This window comes from Oncorhynchus masou, chromosome 26 (assembly GCF_036934945.1).
Source record: "Oncorhynchus masou masou isolate Uvic2021 chromosome 26, UVic_Omas_1.1, whole genome shotgun sequence".
Classification (NCBI taxonomy): domain Eukaryota; kingdom Metazoa; phylum Chordata; class Actinopteri; order Salmoniformes; family Salmonidae; genus Oncorhynchus; species Oncorhynchus masou.
In genome coordinates, this window is record NC_088237.1 from 337,027 (window position 1) to 356,545 (window position 19,519).

Below are 19,519 nucleotides of genomic sequence, written 5' to 3' on the forward strand. Positions count from 1 at the left end.
TGCACATATCAATTTTAACTGGCAGGGGCATTGTGAGTAACTCTTCCATAATTACTCCCAAGGCCCCCACAGTGCTGACTAGTTCATTTGACACGGGAGGATTGGACATAGTTTTAGAATTTATGACAGACATTGCAGTGCCAGTATCTACTAGAGAATTGATTGACTCACCATTGACGAAGAGACAAACCATTGCCTCCTCACGGGAGCTTGAAAAATCTTTAAACACTGTCCGAGAGTGTCAACTGTCTCAACCTCGCGTCAGTCTGTGTGTGGGTTGTAGACGGTCGTTTTTGGTGTCGGTCCTGTTCTCCAGTTACCTACCCCCCGCCCGACCCCGCCCGATCCAACAGCAAAATATCCATTCTTTCCGCAATTAGAGCAGGCAAAGTTCCTACGCTGTGGTTGCTGTTGTCCAGCCCGTCCGTCTGCACCGTCTCCCTCTACTTCTTCCTTTTCCTTTCTGTTTGTCGTTTTGAGGTCCTCCCTGAGCCTGCCACTGCTGGCCCGGTCCTTGAGAATGCTAGCTGGGCAGCTTGTAGTTTCACACCATCCCTTTTCATTCTCTGGTTTCGTCTTTTCTTCTCGAGACAGTTGCTGCCTCTCAGCGTGTTTACAGTGTTCGATGACTGTTTGTAGGGTAGTAGTTTCCCAGCCAATGCAGGTCATCTTTAACATGAGGCAAAAGTCCATTCATCAGGACAGCCTTCAAGATGCCCTTGTAGTTATCGGTTGCTGGTCTGATGCCATATTATTTGTGGAAACAGTTCTCCCATCGATGCCTGTAGTCCTCCAGTGAAACTGTAGTCATTATAGGCGTTGTGGAGAACGGGTTCTTACTGCTCCGGCCAGAGGAGTCTGTTGATCCTGCAGTCATATCCTGTCTTGTTGGGGGGGTAGAGCTGCGGCGGGGGAGGTAGATTAGCGGGCTGCTGGTGTATTGAATACAGGGATATAATAGGGAGGTGAAAAGTCATTGTTGTCAGAGTAGAGTTCCACATATTAATGATTGTGTAACTTCCAAAACAAAACAACAAAAAATGGACACACTAAGTATGATCCCCAATTAGAGGTAACGATTATCAGCTGCCTCCAAATGGGAACCATACATACACACCAACATAGAAATATAATACCTAGAAACCCCCCTAGTCAGGGCATGACAATTGTTTCTTCTTCTTTTCTTATCATTCACTATTATTCCTTTAATTTTATTTTCTGCCCTTCTCTCTAATTCTCTTTCCCACTTCCTAAAATCTTCCCAGTCTATTATACTTCCCTTGCCTTTCCTGGTTCTTCAAAGTCCTGTAACTTATTTCTACATTCTGCTAATAAAACTTCACTTAATGTGCCTTTTAAGGGAAAATCTGCTACCTTGTGCCAGAGCAGAACCTGTTCCAGAATGTCCCTGTGCCACTTATCCACCATTACCTTCACCTGTCCAGTCAGTGGGTTGGGCAGACGGTTCCCCCCTGGTGCTCTTGGCTCCCATTGAGAAAATCCATTTACCCACACACACTCAGAGATAAATGAAAACAAACACACAAAACAAAACAGTATTTAGTTAGGAAAGTCTTCCTTTCTTAAAATTAATTATGGGTTAACTCAAAAATAAATTGATCATGGGTTAACTCAAAAGGGAGTGTTTCTTTGCCATCAAAATATTTTTAATTTAGAATTCTGTACCCATACAGTATTTCCCCCTGTACAAAATGTTGTGTGTTTTATGCACGTAACCAATTACCAATTATTTCCCAAGTATATCCAATTCTACCACGGCGCCATGGGTCAAACTGCGGCCTTCTAAAATAATATTTTCTTACTTCTATCTCAGGACCTGTCCTGGAATCATGTAGCTCATGCTTTTACATCTGACGATTGCAAACCATGGCATATCAATTAATATTAATTTAGTACCCGGGAATACCTCTGTTATTAAACAGGGTTGTCTTTGCTTCAACAATGTGCAGAAAATTTCCCAGAACAGGATTTATTTTGCCTGTTCGGATGGTGTATCCGTCCACTGACGCTCCCTGCCGGGTGCGAGAAGGGTCCCTTCTGCTCCTTTAAGTGGAGTGTGGACTCCCTGAGCCACGCCTAATGTGGCCACTGTGCACAGTTAAACTTGGTGTCCCCTGGAACGATCACCAAGCAGAGCTAGCCATCCCATCCTTGTCGCCAGGAGTTGTAGTGGAAATTCTAATCAGAAAGGAAGAGAGACTGCAGATTCTTCAAAACAGCAACTTTTTATTATACGATTTGCAAATCTGGAGCTGAAAATTAATCAAAATATGCAAAGGTAAGAGCCCAACAAACAAGATTTGGGTCTCAGCTTTTATAATCTTAGTCTACTTGGCAGTTTACCAGGTGTGTGAGATCATGATGGGAACATAGTGTACAAACAAGTGAAACCGCCAGTTTTGTTACTCCATTCTGCTGTCACTGGTGCTCAAACTAGCCTCTTCTCTTTTCTCCACACAGCTTTTTCTGAAAGAAACAAATAGAACAGGTTGGACCAAAAACTGTGGTCACTCTCAGAAGCTCTTTGTCTTTGGCCACGTGGCCAATAATTTTTTCACCGTAACAGTTGATGTTGAGATGTGTCTGTTACTTGAACTCTGTGAAGCATTTATTTGGGCTGCAATCTGAGGTGCAGTTAACTCCAATGAACTTATCCTCTGCAGCAGAGGTAACTCAGGGTCTTCCTTTCCTGTGATGGTCCTCATGAGAGCCAGTTTTATCATAGCGCTTGATGTTTTTTGCGATTGCACTTGAAGAAACTTTCAAAGTTCTTGAAATTTTCCGGATTGAATAACCTTCATGTCCTAACGTAATGATGGACTGTTGTTTCTCTTTGCTTATTTGAGCTGTTCTTGCCATAATTGTAACCAACCTCTTCCTGCTCTTCTGAGGAGGAGTAGCGAGAAGGATCGGAGGACCCATTTGCAGCGTGGTAATAATGTCCATAATGTTTATTTTAATACATAAACTGAACACTACGAAATACAAAACAATAAACGTGAAATGAATGAAACAGTCACGTGTGGTACGAACACGAACACGGAAGACAAACACCCACAACTCAAAAGTGAAACCAGGCTACCTAAGTATGATTCTCAATCAGGGACAACGATTGACAGCTGCCTCTGAGAATCATACTAGGCCGAACACAGAAATCCCAAAAGATAGAAAAACGAATATAGACAACCCACCCAACTCACGCCCTGACCATACTAAAACAAAGATATAATAACAGAAATAAAGTCAGAACGTGACAGTACCCCCCCCCCAAAGGTGCGGACTCCGGCCACAAAACCTAAACCTATAGGGGAGGTTCTGGGTGGGTGTCTGTCCGTGGTGGCGGCTCTGGCGCGGGACGTGGACCCCACTCCACCATAGTCATTCTACACCTTTCTATTCGCCTCCGTGGCCTCTTAAGAACGGTGACCCTCACCGCCGACCTCTGACTGGGGACCCTCGCCACCGGTCCCGAATGGACGGGAGATTCTGGCAGCGCCGGAGTGAAGGACGACTCCGGCAGCGCTGGAGAGGAGGAAGGCTCTGGCAGTGCTAGACAGGCGGGAGCACCTGTAGGGAGGAGACAGAGAGACAGCCTGGTGCGGGGGGCTGCCACTGGAGGGCTGGTACATAGAGGTGGCACCGGATAGACCGGACCGTGAAGGCGCACTGGAGCTCTTGAGCACCGAGCCTGCCCAACCTTACCTGGTTGAATACTCCCCGTAGCCAAGCCAGTGCGACGAGGTGGAATAGCCACACTGGGCTGTGCTGGCGAACCGGGGACACCATGCGTAAGGCTGGTGCCATGTACACCGACCAGAGGAGACGCACTGGAGACCAGATGCGCTGAGCCAGCTTCATGGCACCTGGCTCGATGCCCACTCTAGCCCGGCCGATACGAGGCGCTGCAATGTACCGCACCGGGCTATGCACACGCACCGGTAACACCGTGCGCCTCACGGCATAACACGGTGCCCGCCCGGTCCCTCTCGCTCTCCTGTAAGCACGGAAAGTTGCCGCAGGTCTCCTACCTGACTTCGCCACACTCCCCGTGTGCCTCCTCCAATACATTTTTGGGGCTGCCTCTCGGGCTTCCAGCCGAGCTGCCGTGCTGCCTCCTCATAGCAGCCTCCAGCTCAGCCTTGGGGCGGCGATACTCTCCAGCTTGTGCCCAATGTCCCTTGCCGTTCAGAATCTCCTCCCATGTCCAGGAGTCCTGCGATTCCGTCCGCTGCTGCTGCTGCCCGTTACCACGCTGCTTGGTCCTTTGGTAGTGGGTGTTTCTGTATCGTGAGGAGGAGTCCATAATGTTTATTTTAATACATAAACTGAACACTACGAAATACAAAACAATAAACGTGAAATGAACGAAACAGTCCCCTGTGGTACGAACACTAACACGGAAGACAAACACCCACAACTCAAAAGTGAAACCAGGCTACCGAAGTATGATTCTCAATCAGGGACAACGATTGACAGCTGCCTCTGATTGAGAACCATACTTGTCCGAACACAGAAATGATAGAAAAATGAACATAGACAACCCACCCAACTCACGCCCTGACCATACTAAAACAAAGATATAATAACTGAACTAAGGTCAGAACGTGACAATAATATGGACTTGGTATTTTACCAAATAGGGCCATCTTCTGTATACCACCCCTACCTTGTCACAGCACAACTTGTCACATGTGCCGAATACAACAGATGTAGACCTTACTGTGAAGTGCTTCCTTTACAAGCACTTAACCAACAATGCAGTTAAGAAAAATAAGTGTTAACTTCTTATGGCCAACATCTAGTGAAATTGCAGAGCGCAAAATTCAAATTACTGAAATATAAATATTTAACATTCATGAAAATACAAGTGTCTTACATCAAAATAAAGCTTAACTTCTTGTTAATCCGTCCGCTATGTCAGATTTCAAAAAGGCTTTAGGGCGAAAGCACACCATGTGATTATCTATATTTGTTGTGGTAAATAAACAGCCATGAAACGTATAGCTGAAACCTCTCGAGGCAAGTAGTGTGGCCTGCAATTTATCACAATATACTCTACTTCAGGCAGGCAAAATCTAGAGACTTCCTTAGATTTCTTGCACCAGCTGTTGTTTACAAATATGTACAGACCGCCCCCCCTCATCTTACCCGAGTGTGCTGTTCTATCTTGCTGGTGTAGTGTATATCCCGCTAGATAGGATATTACAGTTTTTGATGTCCCATTGGTAGGATATTCGTGATCGTACCTCATCTAATTTATTGTCCAATGATTGCATGTTGGCGAGTAGTATTGACGGTAATGGCAGCTTTCCCGCTCGCCTTCTCCCGGGGTCTTCACAAGACATCCGGCTCTTTGTCCTCTGTACCTGAGTCGCTTCCTCTTGCAAATAACGGGGATGTCAGCCCTGTTGGGTGTTTGGAGAATGTCCTGTGCTTCCTGCTTGTTGTCAAAAAAATCTTTATCTAATCCGAGGTGAGTGATCGCTGTCCTGATATTCAGAAGCTGTTTTTTGCCGTAAGAAACGGTTGCAGAAACATTATGTACAAAATAAGTTACGAATAACGTGCAAAAAAACACAGTAGCACAATGGGTTGGGTACCCGGAAAAACTGCTGCCATTTCTTCCGGCGCCATTTTTTATGACATTGATTGGGAGTCCCATAGAGTGGTGCACAACTGGCACAGTGTTGGTGCCTGTTTGGTGGGGGTAGACCATCATTGTAAATAATAATTTGTTCTTAACTTCTTGCGTCGAGCAATCCCAGATCCGGGATCCTATTTATAGCCTCAAGCTCATTAGCATAACGCAATGTTAACTATTCATGAAAATTGCAAATGAAATGAAATAAATATATTTGCTCTCAAGCTTAGACTTTTGTTAACAACACTGTCATCTCAGATTTTTAAAATATGCTTTTCAACCATAGCTAAACAAGCATTTGTGTAAGAGTATTGATAGCTAGCATAGCTATAAGCCTAGAATTCAGCCAGCAACATTTTCACAAAAACAAGAAAATCATTCAAATAAAATCATTTACCTTTGAAGAACTTCAGATGTTTTCAATGAGGAGACTCTCATTTAGATAGCAAATGTTTAGTTTTTCAAAAAAAATATTATTTGTGTAGGACAAATCGCTCCGTTTTGTTTACGTTTGGCTATGAAAAAAACCTGTATCCAGTTATAGCCTCAAGCTCATTAGCATAACGTAACGTTAACTATTTATGAAAATCGCAAATTAAATTAAATGAATGTGCTAGCTCTCAAGCTTAGCCTTTTCTTAACAACACTGTCATCTCAGATTTTCAAAATATGCTTTTGAACCATAGCAAAACAAGCATTTGTGTAAGAGTATTGATAGCTAGCGTAACATTTAGCGTAGCATTTAGCGGGCAACATTTGCACAAAAACCAGAAAAGGATTCAAATAAAATAATTTACCTTTGAAGAATTTCAGATGTTTTCAATGAGGAGACTCTCAGTTACATAGCAAATGTTCAGTTTTTCCTGAAAGATTCTTTGTGTAGGAGAAATCGCTCCGTTTTGTACATCACGTTTGGGTACCAAAAAACCCTGAAAATTCAGTCATCAAAACGGCGAACTGTTTTCCAAATTAACTCCATAATATCGACTGAAACACGGCAAACGCTGTTTAGAACCAATCCTCAATGTGTTTTTCACATATCTCTTCATTGACATATCGTTCGTGGTAGTCTACTTTCTCCGGTGCATGGCTTGGAAAAAGACAGTTGAAGATGACGCACCAATTTCGACGGAGGACACCGGGTGGACACCTGACAAATGTAGTCTCTTATGGTCAATCTTCCAATGATATGCCTACAAATACGTCACAATGCTGCAGACACCTTGGGGAAACGTTAGATCGGGCAGGCTCATTCCTTGCGCATTCACAGCCATATAAGGTGACAATGAAAAACAGAGCCTCAAAAATCCTGCTCATTTCCTGGTTGAAGTTTCATCTTGGTTTTGCCTGTAGCATCAGTTCTAGGGCACTCACAGACAAGATCTTTGCAGTTTTGGAAACATCATAGTGTCCTCTTTCCAAAGCTGTCAATTATATGCATAGTCAAGCATCTTTTTGTGCCAAAATATTGCGCTTAAAACGGGCACGTTTTTTTATCCAATAATGAAATAGCGCCCCATAGATGTAACAGGTTAAACTGACTTGCGTAGTTAAATAAAGGTTACATTGTTGCCAATACAATAATGCCGAAAATACTTCACAAACCTTAACATAAACCATTAGTCAAATTGACCCCAGAATTAGTATATAAATGTAATACCTTTAAAAGCCCAATGCAGTCAAAAACGTGATTTCCCTGTGTTTTATATACAGTGCCTTCGGAAAGTACCCCTTTACTTTTTCCACATTTTGTTGGTTTACAGTGTTATTCTAATATATATATATATTTAATCCCTCAATCTACACACAACCCCCCATAATGACAAAGCAAACCTTTAAAAAAAAGAAAAACTGAAATAGTGACATTTACATAAGTATTTAGACACTTTATTCAGTACTTTGTTGAAGCACCTCTGGCAGCGATTACAGCCTCATGTCTTCTTGGGTATGACGTTACAAGCTTGGCAAACCTGTATTTGTGGAGTTTCTCCCATTCTTCTCTGCAGATCCTCTCAAGCTTTGTCAGGTTGGATGGGGAGCGTTGCTGCACGGCTATTTTCAGGTCTCTCCAGAGATGTTCAATCGGGCTCTGGCTGGGCCATTCAAGGACATTCAAAGACTTGTCCCAAAGCCTCTCCTGCGTTGTCTTGGCTGTGTGCTTAGAGTCGTTGTCCTGTTGGAAGGTGAACCTTCGCCCCAGTCTGAGGTCCTGAGCTCTCTGGAGCAGGTTTTCATCAAGGATCTCTCTACACTTTGCTCCATTCATCTTTCCCTCGGTCCTGACTCGACTCCCAGTCCCTGCTGCTGAAATACACCACCACAGCATGATGCTGCCATCATGCTTCCTCGTAGGGATGGTGGTAGGTTTCCTCCAGAAATGACGGTTGACATTTAGGCCAAAGACTTTCATCAGACCAGAGAATCATGTTTCTTGTGGTCTGAGAGTCTTTAGGTGACTTTTGGCAAACTCCAAGCGGGCTGTCATGTGTCTTTGCTGAGGAGTGGCTTCCACCTGGCCACTAGGGAAAGGGGGATACCTAGTCAGTTATACAACTGAATGCCTTCAACTGAAGTGTGTGCCTTTCCAAATCATGTCCAATTAATTGAATTTACCAGGTGGACTCCAATCAAGTTGTAGAAATATCTCAATGATGATCAATGGAAACAGAATTCACCTGAGCTCAATTTCGAGTCTCATAGCAAAGGGTCTGAATACGTATGTAAATACGGTAATTCTGTTTTTTGTTTCTAAATAACCTTTTTTCGCTTTGCCATTATGGGGTTTTGTGTGTAAATTGCTGAGGAAATTGTTTTATTTAATACAGTTTTGTGATAAGTCTAATGTAACAAAATGTGGAAAAAGTCAAGTGTCTGAATACTTTACGAAGGCACAGTATATTTCCACACTGAGGCTGGAATAATACTGTAAAATTGTGAAAATTATGATAATGCCCTTTAGTTTAAGAGCTGTTTAAAAATACCACCTGACATTTCAGCCTGTTTTTGTGGGATGGAGTTTTGGCCTGCCTTGGTGACATCAGCAGGCGGTAAATTATTTAGACTAATAAGAAAGAGTGTTCCAAACCTCTCTGCCAATAACACCCAGTTTTCAGTTTTCCCCTCCACACCAGACCACTCCCAGACAGTCCTAGCTAAATTCTTACTTCAGAATTGTCTCTTTGCTAAGAAGATATTTTTCTTTATTTCTTGACCATTTTAATTGAAAACAATCACAGTAAGGTATTTAATTGTTACCCAGAAATGATTTGATATTGAGATAAAAACAGCTCCAATGGACCTTTAAGTAATTGCTACTAATAATAATAGTAACGTTTACCTGCTGCATTCAAAGATAACCAACCTACAGTACTAGACCAATCTTCACTTGTGTCATGCTTGTTGTAATGAGTGATAAACATGGTAATTCCTTCACCGATTGGAAGATACTTTTGTACATACATTGTATTTGCACACCCCTTCAAATGAGTGGATTCGGCTATTTCAGGCACACCCATTGCTGACATGTGTATAAAATCGACCACACAGCTATGCAAGCTCCATATACAATCATTGGCAGTAGAATGGCTTTACTGAAGAGCTCAGTGACTTTCAACGTGGCACCGTCATAAGACTCCACCTTTCCAACAAGTCAGTTCATCAAATTTCTGCCCTGCTAGAGCTGCCCGGTCAACCATAAGTGCTGTTAATGTGAAGTGAAAACGTCTAGGAGCAATAACGGCTCAATCGCAAAGTGGTAGGCCGCAGAACGGGACCCCTTAGTGCTGAAGCGTGTAAAAAAATCACCTGTCCTTGGGTGCAACACTCACTTCCGAATTCCAAACTACCTCTGGAAGCAACGACAGCACGAGAACTGTTTGTCAGGAGCTTCATGAAATGGATTTCCATTGCCGAGCAGCTTCACACAAGCCGGAGTGGTGCCCTTTCCTGTTTCAGCATGAAAATGCCCCCATGCACAAAGCGAGGTCCATACAGAAATGGTTTGACGAGATCAGTGTGGAAGAAATTTACTGGCATGCACAGAGCCCTAACCTCAACCCCATTAAAGACCTTTGGGATGAATTGAAATGCTGACTGAGAGCCAGGCCTAATCGCCCAACATCAGTGCCCGACCTCACTAATGCTCTTGTCGCTGAATGGAAGTCCCTGCAGCAATGTTCCAACATCTAGCGGAAAGCCTTTCCAGAAGAATGGAGGCTGTTATAGCAGCAAATGTGGGACCAGCTCCATATTAATGCCAATGATTTTGGAATGAGATTTTCGACTAGCAGGTGTCCACATACTTTTGGTCATGTAGTATAGTTCCTACGTGATAGAGTGCCTGCTTTGATTTAGATGCACTATTGTAAGTGGCTTTCCACTGGATGTCAGAACCCCGAATTCACCAATTGCTGCTCGCTCTGGATATTTTGTAAATACTTTTTGAATGTATCCTTAAAGCCTTCCCAAAGAATGGAGGCTGTTATGGAGCATGTCCAATATTAATGCCAATGATTTTGGAATGAGATTTTCGACTAGCGGTGTCCACATACATTTTACATTTACATTTAAGTTTTTAGCAGACGCTCTTATCCAGATTTTTGTAATTTTTTCCAGTGGAACAGCCACTTTACAATAGTGCATCTAAGTCATTAGAAGTGCCTATCCTAGAGAGGTGGGGTTTCAGGTTTCTTTGTGTGATTTCACTTGGTTAAGGTTAGGTTAAGTTAGAGGAAGGGTTAGCTAAACTGGTTAGCTAACATGCTAGGCGAGCAGCCAACTAAACGCAAAAACAGGGTAAGTAGTAAAAAAGTTGCTAATTATCTAAAAGCTCTAAAGCACCATGGTCTTGTGATAAATGCGCAGCTTCAACTGGAAGCCAGTGGATTAGCCAAACGGTGACGTGAAGAACTTGAATGTCCAAGATTTACATGAGTTACTATTTTAATGGCACAGGCAGGGTCTAATCCAGACGGGAGATGACAAGTGCCTTGTTCTGGGTGAGGCAGTATGTGGGATGTTGTAGAGCATGAACCTATAAACACCGCCATGATGTTGGTTGAAACAAAGTCTTGTCCAATCACGCCAAGGTTCTTCGCTTTTATTTAGATGTTGTACACTGAAAGAGTGCCTGCTTTGTTAGAATCATGTTTTCCTTTTTTCCTGTGAACCCCGTTCATTGTTGCTCGCGGCTATATTTTGTACATACTTTTTTGAATGTATCCTTAAGTAAATTTTGTGGACATTCAAATTAAAAAATGTTTTGAAAGTACTATATACTTAAAGGAAAGTTTATTTTGTATTTTTTGCCATACTATAGAAGTGCTCAGACACGTTTCTTTGTGTGATTTCACTTGGTAAAGGTTAGGTTAAGGTTAGAGGAAGGGTTAGCTAAACGGGTTAGCTAACATGCTAAGTAGTTGCAAACTAAACAAAAAACAGTAAGTAGTAAAAAAGTTGCTAATTATCTAAAAGGCTAAAGTTGTCTGTGATAAGATTCCAACTTGCAAGCTTTGGATTGCACCCACCCACCCCAACCAACCACCCTACTTTAGTTTTTGCCTTAATTAGCCAAACTAATTTGAATGTCCAAGATTTACATTTACTATTTTATATCGAGTCTATCACCTCAGACTTGTTCTGCAGTATGTGGGCACACATAACACATAAACAAAGTCTTGAAAAACACCAATACATCCTTTTATTTAGATGTTGTACACTGGAAATTGTGTCATTACAAACTTTTTTATAGAATTGTTTTCAATTTTTTTTAAAGCCCCTTTTTGTGATATCCAATTGGTAGTTACAGTCATCTTGTCCCATCGCTGCAACTCCCGTACGGACTTGGGAGAGGCGAACGTCGAGAGCCGTCAATCTTGCGGTCACTAGTCCAACGCTCTAACCACTAGGCTACCTGCTTCCCCAATGTGATCAAGACAAAGGAGATGATTGTGGACTACAGGAAAACGAGTACCGATCACTCCCCCATTTTCAATCAGTAGAGTTTAACAACGGATGTAGGCTACATTACAAGTGTGTACGCACTCTCAACCATTGTGATATAATTAACTGGCACAACCATTGTTGACAAATGTATTGCATATCTGTTGTTCCACCCGAGTGTAGATGAAGCCAGTTAATGCTCCATGTCAGTCACACTAAATTTAAATATTAACTTGAGTGATCTTAATTTTACTCAACACGAAGTCATACAGTGCCTTAAGCCAGCACTTTTTCTTGGTCCTCCCTGCTGGGGTCAGGGGGCTTCACGTTCCGGAATCGAGGACAAATGGAATGGAATATTAACTAAGTATGCATAATGTATAAAGATATCCACATAGTAAAATAATTGGCCACATTTATGAATGAAAATTAAATTTGAATGAAATATTTACCACCATTGTCTATACGACACCCACAGTAATGGTGGGCAATAACATCTGTAAATGAATGAGACCAGGTGTGCCTCGTCTGATTGCTGATACTATCTTTGTATATTTTTTTTTGAAAATCTGCCACTGAACCACACACTTCTATCTAGTGAGAGCGAGAACACAACATTGCATCGTTAATTAGCTGGTTGTCCCATTGAAGTCAACATTACTTTCATGGGAGACCTTTTAGTATGGATAAAGGCTTAAAAGCAGGTAGATAGACAAAATAGTGATACCACCACAGCTGCATGAATGTGTGATCTCTCCATATGTTCATTTATCAATTTCCAAGCCCAACTAACTAGACAGAATAGTGTTCAGGCTACATTGTTGTCATTCAGTAAAGGTGTAGCTAGGTACTGTAACATTACTGTACTAGCTTACTGTAGCTTGCAGACTACAACCAAGCTAGATAACTACAAACAAACAATCCATTTCATCAACAGGCTTTTTATTGGGATAGTGACACATTTTTTGTGTTTTGGCCCTACTCCAGCACGTTGGTTTGAAATGATGCCTGTGACATTAAAGTGCAGACTATCAGATTTAATTTGAAGGTCTTTTCATCCATATCGGGTGAACCGTTTAGAAATTACAACAGTTTTTGAACATAGTCTACCCATTTTAGGGGACGAAAGTATTGGGACAAATTCACTTATGTGTATTAAATATCCGGAAACAACTTTATTGACCTCTAGGACTAGATCTTCAATCTTCAACAAAACCCAAGTCAGTAATTAATTGAGGAAGTCATTATATATGCGTGCATGTCTGTAAGTCAATCAATCAAATGTATTTATATGGCCCTTTTTACATCAACAGATGTCACAAAGTGCTATACAGAAAGCCTAAAACAGCAAGCAATGCAGATGTAGAAGCACTGTGGCTAGGAAAAACTCCCTGGAAAGGCAGGAACCTAGGAAGAAGTCACTTTGGATAAAAGTGTCATATATGATTATATAATACATTTTTTAGAGTCTAAGGTGGGGTGCTAAGCTGACATATGGAATTGTTTTAAGATGGTCATACTATGTATCATTTAGCTATTTGATTTGGAATTTTAGGACCCCTTTAGGTATCAACAAAAATATATAAATACATGATTTGATAAAATATAGATTTTGGCCTTTGCTATGAAAACCAATATAAACGCATTGAATAATACATGCATAAATGGGAAAACAGACAGTAAAATAAGAAATCATAAGAAATAAGGTTTTTGAAGTATCTGTCCTAAATCTAGGAGATATAAGAAAGCTCAGGAAACCTGTTTTTGCTTTGTCATTATGGGTTATTGTGTGTAGAAATGAGGGGGAAAAAACAATTGAATCAAATTTAGTATAGGGCTGTTACATAACACAATGTGGGAAAAAACAATCTGAATACAAGGCACTTTTAGTATTTAATGTCCAGTGAGTCCAGTGACACTTGTGGGGTTATACAGCAAAACCGAGTTTTGTAGGTCAAACCGTTTGGACACTACAGACATTTTTGTGACCGATTTTTGTGATGTTCTGACAAACACAGTTGGTAGATGTGACACTGGTGCTTGCAAATGTGTCCCATTTGGCTCAGTTGGTAGAGTATGGTGCTTGCAATGCCAGGGTTGTTGGTTTGATTCCCATGGGGGACAGTGTGAAAATGTATGCACTCACTACTGTAAATCACTATGGACAAGAGTCTCTACTAAAATGTAATGCAAAAAAACCTGATATCTCTAGCTTGAACTGACACATTTTGACGGAGCGTCAATCGACTCTACAGGGTTAATTAAGAAATAAGGCCCAAGGGGGTGTAGTATATTGATCATTATAAACACAATACAATATACAACCATACACTCCACCTGAATCTAAATACAGACTTGGATGCAAAACTGAAATATGTGGTGCATCTCAGAAATGCATTCAAAAAAGCTTATAAGCCCACTTTAGTACAGCATTTGTAGCTTCAATGATTCCAAATGAATGATGTCTATATAAATACTGTACTATTTTATCATTGTCCAACCACAGACTCCCATGATGCAGTGCTGCGGTTCAACGCAGCGCCCACCGTGGGGTACGAGAAAGACGTTGGCTCCAAGACCACCGTCCGCCTCCTTAACTCCCAGGTAACACACACACACGCCTAGTATCTACGTTTAACCACACACCTACACAGTCATTTTTTGTTGTTGTTGAGTCAACTTAAAACAATCAAGGCAAACAGCTGCAATTCGATTTCTACTGAACTGAGTCATGGTGCTGGAGGGAATAGCAGCCATTTTACGGGCTCCTAACCAATTGTGCTATTTATTTATTTATTTTTTTGAGATGAACTTAACTTTTTTTGTACACAATATTTCCGCCATCGTTTCCTATGGCCGAAAAGAGCTTCTGGACATCAGAACAGCGATCATTGACTACAGCTCAACATTCAACACCATAGTCCTCTAGCCCCCTACTGTACTCCCTGTTCATCCATGACTGTGTGGCCACACACGATTCCAACACCATCATTAAGTTTGTCCATGACATGATGGTGGTATGCATGATCACGGACGATGATGAGACAGCCTAAAGGGAGGAGGTCAGAGACCTGGCAGTGGTGCCGGGTCAATAACCTCTTCCTCAATGTCAGAAAGACAAAGGAGTTGATTGTGGACGACAGGAAAGGGAGGGTTGAGCATGCCCCCATTTACAGTTGGAGTCATTAAAACTTCACAAATTTCTTGTCAAACTATAGTTTTGGCAAGTCGGCTAGGACATCTACTTTGTGCATGACACAAGTACTTTTTCCATCGATTGTTTACAGACAGATTATTTCACTTATAATTCACTGTATTACAATTCCAGTGGGTCAGAAGTTTACATACAATAAGTTGACTGTGCATTTAAACAGCTTGGAAAATTCCAGAAAATTATGTCATGGCTTCTGATAGGCTAATTGACATAGTTTGAGTCAATTGGAGTTGTACCTGTGGATATATTTCAAGGCCAACCTTCAAACTCAGTGCCTCTTTGCTTGACAACATCGTAAAATCAAAAGATATCAGCCATGACCTCAGAAAAAACATTGTAGACCTCCACAAGTCTGGTTCATCCTTGGGAGCAATTTCCAAACGCCTGAAGGTACCACGTTCATCTGTACAAACAATAGTTTGCAAGTATAAACACCATGGGACCACGCAGCCGCCATACCGCTCAGGAAGGAGATGCATTCTGTTTCCTAGAGATAGATTAACGTACTTTGATGCGAAAAGTGCAAATCAATCCCAGAACAACAGCAAAGGACCTTGCGAAGATGCTAGAGGAAACAGGTACAAAAGTATCTATATCCACGTTTAAACGAGTCCTATATCGACATAACCTGAAAAGCCTCTCAGCAAGGAAGAAGCCACGGCTCCAAAACCGCCATAAAAAAGCCAGACTACGGTTTGCAACTGCACATGGGGACAAAGATCGTACTTTTGGAGAAATGTCCTCTGGTCTGATGAACTGTTTGGCCACAATGAACGTTGTTATTTTTGGAGGAAAAAGGGGGATGCCAAAGAACAACATTCCAACCATGAAGCACGGGGGTGGCAGCATCATAATGTGGGGGTGCTTTGCTGCAGTAGGGACTGGTGCACTTCACAAAATAGATGGCATAATGAGGATGGAAAATTATGTGCATATATTGAAGCAACATCTCAAGACATCAGTCAGGAAGTTAAAGCTTGTTCGCAAATGGGTCTTCTAATTCGATTGTGGCAAAATGGCTTAAGAACAACAAAGTCAATGTGTTGGAGTGGCCATCACAAACCCCTGACCTCAATCCTATAGAAAATTTGTGGGCAGAACTGAAAAAGTGTGTGCGAGCAAAGAGGCCTACAAACCTGATTCAGTTACACCAGCTCTGTCAGAAGGAATGGGCCAAAATTCACCCAACTTGTTGTGGGATGCTTGTGGAAGGCTACCCAAAACGTTTGAATTTAAAAGGCAATTCTACCAAATACTAATTAAGTATATGTAAACTTCTGACCCACTGGGAATATGATGAAATAAATAAAAGCTGAAATAAATCATTCTCTCTACTATTATTCTGACATTTCACTTTCTTAAAATAAAGTGGTGATCCTAACTGACCTAAGACAGGGAATTTTTACTAGGATTAAATGTCAGGAATTGTGAAAAACTGACTTTAAATGTATTTGGTTAAGGTGTGTGTAAACTTCCGACTTCAACTGTATATCGACGGGGCTGTAGTGGAGCGGGTTGACAGCTTCAAGTTCCTCGGTGTCCACATCACTAAGGACCTCTCATGGTCCAAACACACCAACACAGTCTTGAATGCAACAACAATGCCTCTTTCCCCTGAGTAGGCTGAAAAGATTTGTCATGAGCCCTCAGATCCTCTAAAAGTTCCACAGCTGAACCATTGAAAGCATCTTGACTGGCTGCACCACCGCTTGGTATGGCAACTGTTTGGCTGTAAGGCGCTACAGAGGGTAATAAGTACAACCCTGTACGTCACTGGGCCAAGCTCCCTGCCCTCCAGGACCTCTATACCAGGCGGTGTAATAAAAGGCCCTAAAAATTGTCAAAGATTCCAGCCAACCAAGTCAGAAACTGTTCTCTCTGCTACTGCACATCAGGCGATACCTCAGCGCCAAGTCTGGAACCAAAAGGCTCCTGAACAGCTTCTACCCCCAAGCCATAAGACTCCTGAACAGTTCATCAAGTGGCTATCCTGACTATTTGCACTGACTCTCTTGCACCGGCTCTATGCACACTCACTGGACTCTATCCACACATTCAGACATGCTACATTGTCACACCATAACACACATACACTCACACACACAAAACACACAACTTGTACTTACTTTTTAACTTTGCATTGTTGGGAAATGGCTCATAAGTAAGCATTTCATGGTAAAGTCTACACCTGTTCTATTCGGCGCATGTTACAGAAAGGTTTTGCTAACTTTAGGGATGTGCATCTTTCCCTTTCATATGTATCTAGCTAGATACATGGCCTCCTATACAATACAGGAATGATACAGTGCCTTGCGAAAGTATTCGGCCCCCTTGAACTTTGCGACCTTTTGCCACATTTCAGGCTTCAAACATAAATATATAAAACTGTATTTTTTGTGAAGAATCAACAACAAGTGGGACACAATCATGAAGTGGAACGACATTTATTGGATATTTCAAACTTTTTTAACAAAAATTGGGCGTGCAAAATTATTCAGCCCCTTTAAGTTAATACTTTGTAGCGCCACCTTTTGCTGCAATTACAGCTGTAAGTCGCTTGGGGTATGTCTCTATCAGTTTTGCACATCGAGGGACTGGAACTTTTTCCCATTCCTCCTTGCAAAACAGCTCGAGCTCAGTGAGGTTGGATGGAGAGCATTTGTGAACAGCAGTTTTCAGTTCTTTCCACAGATTCTCGATTGGATTCAGGTCTGGACTTTGACTTGGCCATTCTAACACCTGGATATGTTTATTTTTGAACCATTCCATTGTAGATTTTGCTTTATGTTTTGGATCATTGTCTTGTTGGAAGACAAATCTCCGTCCCAGTCTCAGGTCTTTTGCAGACTCCATCAGGTTTTCTTCCAGAATGGTCCTGTATTTGGCTCCATCCATCTTCCCATCAATTTTAACCATCTTCCCTGTCCCTGCTGAAGAAAAGCAGGGCCAAACCATGATGCTGCCACCACCATGTTTGGCAGTGGGTATGGTGTGTTCAGGGTGATGAGCTGTGTTGCTTTTACGCCAAACATAACATTTTGCATTGTTGCCAAAAAGTTCAATTTTGGTTTCATCTGACCAGAGCACCTTCTTCCACATGTTTGGTGTGTCTCCCAGGTGGCTTGTGGCAAACTTTAAACAACACTTTTTGTGGATATCTTTAAGAAATGGCTTTCTTCTTGCCACTCTTCCATAAAGGCCAGATTGGTGCAATATACGACTGATTGTTGTCCTATGGACAGAGTCTCCCACCTCAGCTGTAGATCTCTGCAGTTCATCCAGAGTGATCATGGGCCTCTTGGCTGCATCTCTGATCAGTCTTCTCCTTGTATGAGCTGAAAGTTTAGAGGGACGGCCAGGTCTTGGTAGATTTGCAGTGGTCTGATACTCCTTCCATTTAAATATTATCACTTGCACAGTGCTCCTTGGGATGTTTAAAGCTTGGGAAATCTTTTTGTATCCAAATCCGGCTTTAAACTTCTTCACAACAGTATCTCGGACCTGCCTGGTGTGTTCCTTGTTCTTCATGATGCTCTCTGCGCTTTTAACGGACCTCTGAGACTATCACAGTGCAGGTGCATTTATACGGAGAATTGATTACACACTGGTGGATTGTATTTATCATCATTAGTCATTTAGGTCAACATTGGATCATTTAGAGATCGTCACTGAACTTCTGGAGAGAGTTTGCTGCACTGAAAGTAAAGTGGCTGAATAATTTTGCACGCCCAATTTTCAGTTTTTGATTCGTTAAAAAAGTTTGAAATATCCAATAAATGTTGTTCCACTTCATGATTGTGTCCCACTTGTTGTTGATTCTTCACAAAAAAATACAGTTTTATATCTTTATGTTTGAAGCCTGAAATGTGGCAAAAGGTCGCAAAGTTCAAGGGTGCGGAATACTTTCGCAAGGCACTGTACATTTTAGTTTGAACTTTGAATTTAAGACTTTAAGAACTTTTTAATGCTACTTGCAATGCAATTTTGAGGTCTGCGCACATCACAAACCTAGAGAGGTCATCCATAGTGTCATTAAATGTGAAGACTGTTATTTTAACAAATCAATTCTCTGTGTTTAACTACTATTATGTGATTAAATTAATCATGTAAACTTTAATTAACTAGGAAGTTGGGGCACCACAGACAAATGTTTATAGAGTCTCTATTTCCCGAATCGATTCTTCGGATATTTTCATATCTTATCTTAGTCTTCCATTAATGATTGTTAATTGTTACCTCATTAGTCTCATTCCATACAATTATCTGCACAAACCCTAGTTTCCATAATGAATCAGCATATTCAAATGTATTAACTAACTAAATAATCACAGAAATAAATAAAACAAACATTAGATGTTGGTTACTAACAATGATAGGAAAGTCCCTTAGTCAGATATGATGGCTTGGTCGACAAAGGGAAGGGGTGGGGACTGAGAGAGTGGGAAAGACAAAATGCATTCACTACATACAGTCTATTTTTCTATTCATCGACATGGTATACCTTTGCACATCAACGGCCACTAATTCGAGAATAATTGCAATTTATATATTTACACCAGTGTGTCGTTGTTGTCTTCTCTGTTGGAACCCTCAATCGTCCTTTAGGGTTCATCAGAGTCTCTGGTTAACTTTCCCAAAGTTGCAATGTCTTTCGTGGTTGTAGGTGGTTAGAATGAATACTTCAGAGTACCATTTGGAAATGT

The 19,519-nt window shown here is 41.6% G+C and overlaps 1 protein-coding gene across 2 annotated transcripts in view; it reads left to right on the top strand.

Annotated features, from left to right (window-relative positions):
• st6gal1 (ST6 beta-galactosamide alpha-2,6-sialyltranferase 1) overlaps positions 1-19,519 on the top strand; it is a 159,434-nt gene that overhangs the window by 68,563 nt on the left and 71,352 nt on the right. For both annotated transcript variants that reach the window (XM_064938034.1, XM_064938035.1), the window contains one exon: positions 14,109-14,206. In XM_064938034.1, coding sequence (XP_064794106.1) covers positions 14,109-14,206 — 98 coding nt within the window. The remainder of the gene's footprint in view (positions 1-14,108; positions 14,207-19,519) is intronic.